Below are 12028 nucleotides of genomic sequence, written 5' to 3'. Positions count from 1 at the left end.
TTCCCGGCATTACACTGCAGGGGGCGTGGCTATGATGACGCGATTCAGCAAGAATCGCGTCATCAACTGCCCGGACCGCCCACTGTACACACTAAGTGGGCGGACGGGCAGGGGGACCCCTGATTCCGGGAGACTTGTCTGCTCTTCCGGGGGGGCAGGAGGGTCACCCGATTTTCGGGAGCCTCCCGGCCATTCCGGGGGAGTAGGCAAGTATGTTGTAAGGTGAGAAGAAGGGAAGACTATAGGTGTAACACTATATTGTGTGCCCCAGTAGTCTGTGTCTGTGCCTCTGTGTGTCTCTATGTGATCCAGTATGTGACTCTGGAATGCTTTTGGAGGACATTCAAACAGTGCAGGGTCTCTACTTGCTGAAAAAGCAGATCACCCATGTCATCATGGCATGGATAATTACGGGGGGTTTGTTGCTGTCTATCCAAGTTATGAGGTCCTTGCACACTGTGTGGGGCTTACTATTAGGGTGTGCAACTTCATACAATGGGGGTAATTCAGATCTGATCATAGATGTGCTAAATTTAGCACACCTACGATCAGTTACTCTGACATGTAAGGGAGCAAAAGCATAGCGGCGATGCTTTTGCACCCGCTGAGTAGCTCCCTGCCTGCACAGCCTAGCTGCTCTGGCAGGTGGCTACTCGCCACGTCCCGGGTTGCAGCAGCTGCATGTGATGTCACACAGCCACCACAGCCGGCCCCCGCAATGGTTCAGACACGCCTGCATTGTCCACACCGCGCCCCGTCAACAGCATTCTAACGTCTCCTCCTGCCCCGCAACCACCTCTGCCTGTCAATCAAGCAGAGGCGATCGCAGCCCTGAGATGCTGTTAGCATATCACTGGGCCTCCCGGGGTGCGCACGCGCAGTGTGCCCGATACGCGTGCTCACTCCACAAAGGGCATCAGACTGAGGGAGTAATCCAGACCAGATCGTAGTAGCAAATTTGTTAGCAGTTGGGCAAAACCATGTGCACTGCAGGGGAGGCAGATATAACATTTGCAGAGAGAATTAGATTTGAGTGGGTTATTTTGATTCTGTTCAGGGTAAATACTGGCTGCTTTATTTTTACACTGCAATTTAGATTTCAGTTTAAACACACCCCACCCAAATCTAACTCTCTCTGCACGTGCTATATCTGCCCCCCCCCCCCCCTGCAGTGCACATGGTTTTGCCCAACTGCTAACCAATTTGCTGCTACGATCTAGTCTGAATTACCCCCTGAGACCGCTGCCGCTTCAGCAATCCAGTCTGAATTACCCCCAACAGGTATTACCTTTTACCTTCAGGATGACTGTCTGAATGAATCCTGTTACTTTCCTGGCTGAGAGGGAGTTAGGGGATCACACATCACAGCATACAAAGGGGTCTATGCACTAAATAGGCTATTTACTAAGCCTTGAATGGAGATAAAGTACTAGCCAATCAGCTCATATCTGTTATTTTTAAAACCCATCCTGTGACATGGCAGTTAGGAGCTGATTGGCTGGTACTTTATCTCCGTTCTCTTATCTCTGGCTTAGTAAATACACTCATAACCCTTGGAGAGAGATAAAGTGGACAGAAATGAAGGACCAAACAACCAGCTCCTAACTGTCATTTTTCAAACCTGTAACATGGCAGTTAGGGCCTGATTGGCTGGTACTATCTCTCTCCACTTTATCTCTCTCCAAGGCTTAGCAGACCCCTAGGTCCTGTCTTGCTGCTGCTGCTGCTACTGTTGAAGCAGCCTCTGTCTTCTGACCCATATACTGAGCTGTGGTATTCTACACGTCAGGTAACACAGACAGGTATTTATTTTAAAAAAATTGACTATTGTTGTTGTGTATGGATTTTTGTTTTTATTGCTGTGTGTGTGTGTGTGTGTGTGTGTGTGTGTGTGTGTGTGTGTGTGTGTGTGTGTGTGTGTGTGTATACCCACTACATGACTTGGCCATGTCCCTTATGGTGGCATACACTGTCCCACTTGGCTGGATTTACCAACTTTCAAGTGAAAGTTATCAGCCAGCCTTTGCACCAGATACTCCCGTTCTTATTGGTGGGTTCTGACCCTTCCCTATGGCCTTTCTCCTACTTGATTCTCCTAATGCCTGCCACACAGACACGGAAGAAGGATACAATTTGTGCGCACAGTAGCACTTACTAGAAGAACCCACACTTTCTTACTCTTCACAAATGGACCTAGAACACTGGGGTAGGCCGAGACCTTGTACATCTCTTCCATGTCTCAGGCAATATGGCTAACCTCTTCCAGATACAGAAAAGTAGACTCTTTAAAGATCCTGGTTCCCATGTTATGGGGCTATGTCTTGCACATTGTGCTGTGCTGCTGGGCTGTGTCCATGACGGAGACACATCTAGCCTTTGTCACTGTGACTTTATTCCTCTGTCGCCTGCGCCATACCTCCTAATCTCCGCCCTCCCAGTGACTCTTGCCCTACGTCTTCAGGTGTGGATATGTTACATGTTTTCACAATACAGAACATGATATACCTCTACATCTACACTTTGCTTTTCACAATGTACTAGGTCACAATAGCCCTGCCAAGCAGAGAATTGCATTCTCACCATGGGGTATATTTACAAAGATTCGTGTTTTGGCCGTTTTGAAGGGTGTTTGAACTCGAATGTTATCGGGTGCACTTTACTGCAACTTTTTGAATCCTGATACGATCATTCACTAAGCTGCCGAGTTATACACAATCGTTTTTTCCGATGTCGATGTGATTCGTAATATCAGGCAGTGTTTTACGGGAGTGATGAGTAAAACACTGCCTGACAAAACACAAGGAATCCCGTCCGGATCTGTGAGATCCGTGCAGGGCTTCATTGTGTACCTTAAAAAGTTGATTAAAGTGTTTAAAAATCTGAAAAAAATTGCGTGGGGTCCCCCCTCCTAAGCACAACCAGCCTCGGGCTCTTTGAGCCGGTCCTGGTTGAAAAAATATGGGGGAAAAAATGACAGGGGTCCCCCCATATTTAATCAACCAGCACCGAGCTCTGCGCCTGGTCCTAGTTCCAAAAATACGGGGGACAAAAACCGTAGGGTTCCCCCGTATTTCTGAAACCAGCACCGGGCTCCACAAGCTGGGGAGATAATGCCACAGCCGGGGGACACTTTGATATCGGTCCCTGCGGCCGTGCCATTAAAACCCCAACTAGTCACCCCTGGCCGGGGTACCCTGGAGGAGTGGGGACCCCTTCAATCAAGGGGTCACCCCTCAAGCCACCCAAGGGCCAGGGGTGAAGCCCGAGGCTGTCCCCCCCATCCAAGGGCGGTGGATGGGGGGCTGATAGCCTTGTGTGAAATTGTGAATATTGTTTTTAGTAGCAGTACTACAAGTCCCAGCAAGCCTCCCCCGCAAGCTGGTACTTGGAGAACCACAAGTACCAGCATGTGGTGGAAAACCGGGCCCGCTGGTACCTGTAGTACTACTACTAAAAAAATACCCCAGTAAAAACAGGACACACACACCGTGACAGTACAACTTTATTACATACATGCACACCAACATGCACACATACTTACCTATGTTCCCACGAGGCTCGGTCCTCTTCTCCATGTAGAATCCTAGGGGTACCTGTGAAAAAAATTATAGTCACATAATCCAGTGAAGAATCCGACCTTTGAATAATCCACGTACTTGGCAAAAAAATAAAACGGAAACCCGACCACGCACTGAAAGGTGTCCCATGTTTACACATGGGACCCCTTTCCCCGACTGCCAGGACCCCCCCTGACTCCTGTCAAAGAGGGTCCCTTCAGCCAATCAGGGAGCGCCACGTCGTGGCACCCTCCTGATTGGCTGTGTGCTCCTGTAGTGTCTGTCAGGCAGCACACGGCAGTGATACAATGTAGCGCCTATGCGCTCCATTGTAGCCAACGGTGGGAACTTTGCGGTCAGCGGTGAGGTTACTTTCGGTCAACTGCTACTGCTACTAAAAACAATATTCACAATTTCACACAAGGCTATCAGCCCCCCATCCGCCGCCCTTGGATGGGGGGGACAGCCTCGGGCTTCACCCCTGGCCCTTGGGTGGCTGGAGGGGGGGACCCCTTGATTGAAGGGGTCCCCACTCCTCCAGGGTACCCCGGCCAGGGGTGACTAGCTGGGGTTTTAATGTCACGGCCGCAGGGACCGATATCAAAGTGTCCCCCGGCTGTAGCATTATCTCCCCAGCTAGTGGAGCCCGGTGCTGGTTTCAGAAATACGGGGGACCCCTACGCTTTTTGTCCCCCGTATTTTTGGTACCAGGACCAGGCGCAGAGCCCAGTGCTGGTTGATTAAATATGGGGGAACCCCTGTCATTTTCCCTCCCCATATTTTTTCAACCAGGACCGGCTCAAAGAGCCCGAGGCTGGTTATGCTTAGGAGGGGGGACCCCACGCACTTTTTTTTCCCGTTTTTACACTAAACAGACCCTTTTCCATAGATAACCATGCACAGATCTCACTGATCCGTGCATGGTTATCCAAACTCGACTGGAAAAAGCAGGTCTATTTTATTGCTGCTTTTTTTAACGAATCGAAAAAAAACAGACCCGCACTTGAGCACTCAGAAACTAACACCCAAATACGAATGAATAGTGAATGCCTGTATTCTATGAAATAACAGCCGCGTTTGACCGATGGTCTATTCATTCGTATTTGTGAACGTTGTCATTCAAACCATTCCGAATAGTCCAAACACTGCGGAGATTGGTGCTTAGTGAATTCCCGGATTGGGACTTAGAAAAAAAAACACAAATCGTGCAAACTCGATTTTTTAGTAAATATTACATACACAACACGGACATCTTGTTCATGCAAGATTACCACGTTTCTAAAACCATCTTCCCAAAATATATTTTTAAACACTACTCTCAGGCCTACTTTGCATACTCGGACACTGTACAAGACAATGAGGAAGACATTTTTTCATGCAAATATCCAGTTCCATTTACATTTTTTCGTAGGAGGCGTGGCCATGCCTCTCAGATTAGGCTATGCCTCCTCAGTATCACTTGGGCCTGCTGTACTGTATTTCTCAACAGCCCTTCAAATTTATCGAGAGAACCAGTTGCATCCAGAAAGTCCTTGTATATTCTGGTTTTAATTCATTAAATAGAAAATATTCTTTCTGATTATTTTCACTTAAATACTGCTGACAAATATTCCCTGTTGATACTGTCGAAATGCCCAATATATAATTATGTTGCATCATTTCATCCAAACAGCTAAGATAGCCTTAACAGCATGAAAGTCTAAGCTTATGTGTTATTTTGATGTAGCATTTCCAATAATTCATTGTGCACTAGGAATGTAATACTTGGAACAGATCTAAATTATATCTGTTGTTTTAAGAATTGCATTTGATTACAAGGCTCTGGAGTTCTGCTCTGGAACAACTGATTTTTTTGTGTTAATGGATTGCTATATTGCTGTTTTTCTTTATGTGATACTTTTACTTGCATCATTTCTGACAAGTAAAATTTGGGAAAGGAAAAAGTAGAACACCTATTCCTCTCCCAAATTAAACAAAGGGAGAATTGTGGGCAATGTCCACAATATGCAATTACAACGACATTTTAACACCAACAACAGCACACCAAAATGACACTAAATTCGTCCCTATATCTCCCCAAAATCATGTTTTATATTAGATCACATATTAGATATATACTAGAACTTCCCAGCAGGGTATTAACCAGGGGGGGGGGGGCACGTGCCCTGGGTGTTGTGTGTGTATTTGTGCCAAGAGGTCACCCCTAACACCCCCTCCCTCTGTCACCCCTCCGTTCTCTCAGCCCTAAGGGAGAGAGTCCCACTGCTATCCATACCCAGCTCAGTGACAGGGAATCCCTGTCATGCAAGACGGGCATGGGGCAGTCGCTGGGCAGCTCGGACTCCTGTTTTTCGGGGTGTGAGCCTCACTATGGGCCCCGCCGCCCACTCTCCCTGCAGGTGACCAGTGAGCCAGTATAGGCATTTCCTCTTCCAGCCCTTGGCCCCCATCGCTCTAAAGCTACAGGAACCATAGTGCTAGAGGATCCACAGTATTATTGTTCTTAGTTTCATTACTAGTATTCTAGAACCTTCTGGGCACAGTATTGCATCAGAATCTTCTTTCCGCCATAATGCAGCTGTAGATCTTATATGAACTAGTCGGCAATATATGTATATATGTTCAGATAAGAGAATGTACAGCAAGAATATGTAACCTGCTGATAAATGTGTATTTTGCTTCCACAGAGTTCAGCTCACATATGGATAAATGCACTGAGGAGCTGAAACATCTAATTGAAGATCTGAACAGTTCCCATTTTATTGTTCTCCACTATCTATGCAATTTCTTCATTAAGGTGGCTTCTTACAGTGATACAAACAACATGACCCTGGAAAATATCTCTATTGTTCTTGGACCAAGCTTTTTCAGGTATCTATGGTCTTATATACATAGTGAGACAGGACTAGACCTTCTTCTTCTAAATCTTCTTCTGAATCTTCATCAGAATTTTTGGCACACATGAATAACTGAAAGAAATGTAATTCGTGTGGGAATAAAAGCACAAGTTGCATTATGTTAGCCACGTAATGTGCAGTACAAAATGCTTTGGTTTTGCCCAATTTACTAAGACAGCTTGCTGAGTGGGTACTTAGCTACATGTTCAGTCTCCACCACCGCAAACTAGAAATACACCTAGGGTTGCACAGGAGAGAAAGAGGATCACTGTGCAAAACCAGAACCGGCTATTTCATTAAGGAAAATAAGGTTATTCTTCTAAAATATATGTTGGTTTAGCTTAATTTGTGGCTTCCATTAATCATGGAGTGAGGGAATATTGGGCCCTGTCTTCTTCACAGGCTGCAATATTTAAGTTTAGGGATTTATTTTCTTTGGGCAAAGTAAGCCTAGAAATGAAACTATGCAGAAGTACCACAAAATACATTATATTAAAATTATATTTAGGGAACTGACCCCCTACCACATAGAGTTGTAGCAAATATCATTTTGGCTATGCACTCCTCCAAACAGCAAAGAATGACCCTATTAATATGTCCTCTCCACCCTTTTATTTTATTTAATAAAAAAATGCTTTCCCACAAATCTCTGCAAAACTAAACACACTAGTGAGGGCATGGGCTATACAAGGTACAGAAGCCGTGCCTTTCTGCAGGCCAGTGAGATTGCCTGCCAGTGAGGATCACCTATGTTCCATTCAGGGGCACAGTGGCATGCAACTTTTGCAAAGGGCCCTGTTATTTACAATGTAACAAAAACATGCCCCTACCTGCTTGGCCATACCGCTAGTACCAAGGCATGACAGTTCGCTTGGCAGCCCTGGATGCACCTAATAGCAAGTAACCCTATACTCTACCAAACTCTTCCCAGTGTATGGTGCAGAAGTCTGATTTTCCATAAACACTGCCATCTGAATCTACAAATCTATTCACTGCTCCATGGCCATTCAAGCATCATGGAAAAGGATTTTACCTTGTACCCAGGCCCGGCGCTACCAACTCAGAAAATGGATGCAGTGCAGGGAGGCACTGTGCTGGATAGGCGCTCTCCCTGCTCTGCATCCCTGTGCTGAGGTCCCTGCTGCTGCACTTGTTACACTACAGACACAGGCAGCGGCGCCGGCAGCTTGAACAGTCCGCACTCCCTCTCCCTTCAGCAGTGTTGTGGATGGGAAAAGGGGGTGGGGCTTAACGATCGGGGGGGGGGGCAGAGCTACATGGATCAGAGGGGCAGAGCTACATGGGGACCAGGCTGCTGTGTGTAAAGAGGGAGAGGATGCTGCTCCTGATCCAGCCAGGCAGACTTAGGTGAGTGGACAGAAAGAGATTGTGAGCGAGAGAAAGTGTGTGTGTGTGTGTGTGTGTGTGTGGAATTATGGCACTACTATTGGGGGTATTATGTATAACTACTACTAGGGGCACTATATTTCTAAGTGGCGCAACTACTGGGCGCACTGTGTATAAGAAGCACAACTACTGGGGTCACTGTGTATAAGCAGCACAACTACTGGAGGCACTGTGTATAAGCAGCACAACTACTGGGGGCACTGTGTATAAGCAGCACAACTACTGGGGGCACTGTGTATAAGCAGCACAACTACTGGGGGCACTGTGTATAAGCAGCACAACTACTGGGGGCACTGTGTATAAGCAGCACAACTACTGGGGGCACTGTGTATAAGCAGCACAACTACTGGGAGCACTGTGTATAAGCAGCACAACTACTGGGGGCACTTTGTGTGTAAGCGATGCTACTACTGGAGGCACTGCTACTGGGAGCGCTCCTACTGGGGGCACTATGCGTGTCAGCAGAGCTCCTACTGGGGGCACTATACGTGTCAGCGGCGCTACTACTGGGAGAACTATGCGTGTAATCAGCGCTACTACTAGGGGCACTATGCGTATAAGCGGAGCTACTGCATGCGGTATAATGTGGGTACTATTGTGTGGCCACACCCCTTTCTTGTGAGACCACATACCTTTTTTTCTGCTGCGGGCTCCACTGGGCTCCACAAGGATGGACAATGGGGTGTAGAGTAGGATCTTGATCCAAGGCACCAACAGGCTCAAAGCTTTGACTGTTCCCAAGATGCATAGCTCCACCTCCTCTATAACCCCACCTCCCTGCACAGGAGCTCAGTTTTGTAGTTGGTGCCGCAGATAGCAGGCACATAACAGAGGGGCTGCTCCAGGCAGCCCTAAGAAGAGCATTTTTAGGAAGAAAGTGAAGACTTCAAGGGCTGCAGCAGTGTTCAGATGTCAGGAGACATTCACTGCTGCAGCTCCATCTCTCCCCAGCGGTTATATACACGCCCGCGCCCTGGTTACCGGGTAACTACAGCGGGAGGCTCCGGTTTTCTTCTGGTCAGGCACACACGACAGGGGCTCTCCGGGATCGCGTGGCCGCGCTTCGGGAGGTGGTGAGTGGGTCCCGCTCGCGGGACCGTGCTTTATCGTGATCCGGCACGGCCGATGGGAGGCGGGCCGCGCGCGCTGGCGGTGGACACTGTGGCAGTACAGGCGATCCCACTAGATCACCAGGGCATGGGTGCAGGTCAGGTTTTCTCTTATTAACCTTTTACAAGTAGCCCGCAGTACCAGGTGGTTTTGCCAGCAGAGGGGATAAGGCTTAGACCTGGAGCCCCTCCCCCAGCCCCAGGGCGCCATTTGCTAGTAAAAGTTCCCGCCCTGGAGCTGCATATCTGTCTCTTCCTCACTCCCTGTCAGTGTTTGGGCGCCATTTCTCTCAGCTACACTGTTCTTGGGACTGCTTGGGCAAATCCTCATTTGTAAAGCCGCCTGGTAGTCAGCGCTGTGACTTTACATGACACTTAAGTATTCTACATGTCATTTAGACAGTGATAGTTAAGAAAGAGTGCTTTTAGTCAGGGTTCTCTGGTACAAGTACCCTGGGATATACATCCAGTTTTTTTACTGTGCAGTGTTATATCTCTTGATTACAAAGCTATATATAAGCTAGTCCAGTGCAGTATTATTGTTGGTAATAACCTCTGCATTGTATTACTGTGACTATGTGTGTGCACTAGCTTGCTGGGTGGTTTCCATTTCGTGTCTCTCACTCCACTTGCTATCCCTATATTCTATAACCTGAGGGGGCTTGGTGCGTCAGGTTTATATTGATATGATATAGGTTATTCACAAGATATACTCTAATTTGTATTTTTCTCTGTGATTTTAGTCACCGTATCTCTCCTGTATCCCTGCTGGTGCTGACTACACTGCGCAGGGGTTTGGGTAAGAGGTATTGTGCTGCTGACAATTGTACTGTGTTACCTGATATTGCAAGTTATATCATGTCTGCTTCTGATGGTAACGGTTCTGGGGCTGAACACACTACCGGTGTTGCTGAAGCCACAGATACCTATGAGGTGAATATAGCAGCCACGGGCTCTGGTTCAGGGGGTTCCTTGCCCCCCAGTGGAACTGCAGCAACGGGGGTCCATAATGACCCGCCGTGGGCCACTTTCTCCACGCTTCTGAGTACGCTAGTTACTAAACTAACGCCCCCTATGGGACCTCCTATGCCGGTTCAACCGTTTATGGTCCCCACGGCTAACCCGCCGTGGGCAGATAACTTGTCTGCTCAATTGAAGAAACTGAACCAGTCCTTGACTACTAAAAAGTCTGACTCTCACTCGCCTAAGACCAAGGGGCCCTCTAAGCGAGCTCTTACCTCATCACAATCCACGGCTATCTCTGACACCTCGTCTGATGAAGATGGCGCTTACACGGACCCCACAGATTCTGACACAGATACTGCTGATGGGGAGGGTGGTTCAAATGTGGATGTTCCTGATCTTTTGGAGGCTATTAAGTTGATTCTACAGATTAAGAATGAACCCGAGCCATCCGTCCCTCCTAAGAAACCAGATAGTTTCAAGCGTTAGAAGGTGGCTAAACAGGTTTTACCTCAACCTGACCAGCTAGTAATACGTCAGGAATCCTGGGGAAACCCAGGGAAGAAGTTTGTGCCTCAAAAGAAGATGCTGGCTCGCTATCCCCTCGCGCCAGAGCTGTCTAAAAATTGGGAAACGCCTCCTCCAGTGGACTCGCATGTGGCTAGGATGGTGGTTTCCCCAGCTCTACCTGTCACTACCGTCACGTCTCTAAAAGAGCCTATGGATAAACGTGTGGCGGGTTGTCTAAAAGCGATTTACACCCTCACGGGTGCTGCACAACAGCCCACTATTGCAGCAACATGGGCTGCAGAGGCTATTGAAGCATGGGCCCTAGAGTTGGAAGCTGAAATCTCTTCTGATCATGCTAGACAATGCTTGTCATATATTGTCACAGCTTCTCACTATATTAAGGAGGCAGCTTCTGATGCCAGTATTCTAGCAGCCAAGGCCTGTACTCCATCAGTCCTGGCTCGCCGGATATTGTGGCTGAGATCCTGGTCTGTGGATCTGTATTCTAGAAAAACCCTGGAGGTACTCCGTTTCAAGGGAGATATTCTGTTTGGGGAGGACTTAAATAAGATAGTGGCTGACTTGGCTACTGCCAAAACTGCCTGTCTGCCAAGTACCGCTCCTTCTGCGTCGAAGGCTAAAGGTGCTTCCTTTCGTCCCTTTCATCCTCCAGGTAAAGCAAAAGGTCAGGCGTACCACAAGCAGGCCCACACTTCCAAATCTGGTAAGCCAAAGCCCAAAAGAGCCTAGGCGGCCCGTCAGCCAGCTTCCAAAACCGATAAGCCTGCCGCATGACGGGGCGGGCCTCCCCCTGGGGGACCCCAGGGTGGGGGGCCCGGCTTCTAGGATATACCCAGGAATGATTGAAAACCACTTCAGATGCCTGGGTACGGGAAGCCGGCACTCGAGGTTACGCCATAGCCTTCAAAAACCGTCCCCCTCATCGATTTTGCCTGACAGACGTCCCTTTGGACCAGACAAAGGCAAAAACTCTACATTCGGTGGTACAGACCCTCCTGGACACAGGAGTGGTAGTACAGGTGCCTCTTGCTCAGAGAGGATGGGGGTACTATTCTCCACTGTTTCTAGTGCCGAAACCGATGGGTCTTCCCGGCCCATTCTCAATCTCAAGGCATTGAACAGGTTTTTGAAAGTCTCCAAGTTTCGTATGGAAACCCTTCGCTCTATAGTTCTGGCCTTGGAGCCGGGGGATTATATGGTCTCCCTGGATATACAGGATGCTTACCTGCATATTCCTATAGCAGTGTCGCATCAGTAATACCTGAGGTTCGCGATAGGCAACCTCCATTACCAGTTTCGGGCGTTACCTTTTGGTTTAACTACGGCTCCGTGAGTCTTCACCAAAGTTATGGTGGTGATGACGCTGGTACTCCGCTGTAAAGGGGTCAGGATCCTACCGTATCTAGACGACCTGCTGATCTTGGCAAATTCCCCAGAACTTCTCCTGCGTCATCTGGATATGACTGTCCGGTTTCTGCAAGCCCACGGGTGGCTTATCAACTTGAATAAAACCTCGTTGGTCCCTGCTCAGAGCATGGTGCATCTGGGAACGCTATTGGACACT

General features: G+C 48.2%; 1 protein-coding gene across 8 annotated transcripts in view; it reads left to right on the top strand.

The window, feature by feature from the left end:
* Positions 1 to 12028, top strand: part of FAM13C (family with sequence similarity 13 member C) — a 914350-nt gene that overhangs the window by 110628 nt on the left and 791694 nt on the right. For all 8 annotated transcript variants that reach the window (XM_063961752.1, XM_063961754.1, XM_063961756.1 and 5 more), the window contains one exon: positions 6245 to 6428. In XM_063961752.1, the coding sequence (XP_063817822.1) occupies positions 6245 to 6428 (184 nt within the window). The remainder of the gene's footprint in view (positions 1 to 6244; positions 6429 to 12028) is intronic.

The sequence above is a fragment of the Pseudophryne corroboree genome, chromosome 3 (genome assembly GCF_028390025.1).
Source record: "Pseudophryne corroboree isolate aPseCor3 chromosome 3, aPseCor3.hap2, whole genome shotgun sequence".
NCBI lineage: Eukaryota > Metazoa > Chordata > Amphibia > Anura > Myobatrachidae > Pseudophryne > Pseudophryne corroboree.
This window is presented reverse-complemented; position numbering and strand designations above follow the sequence as displayed.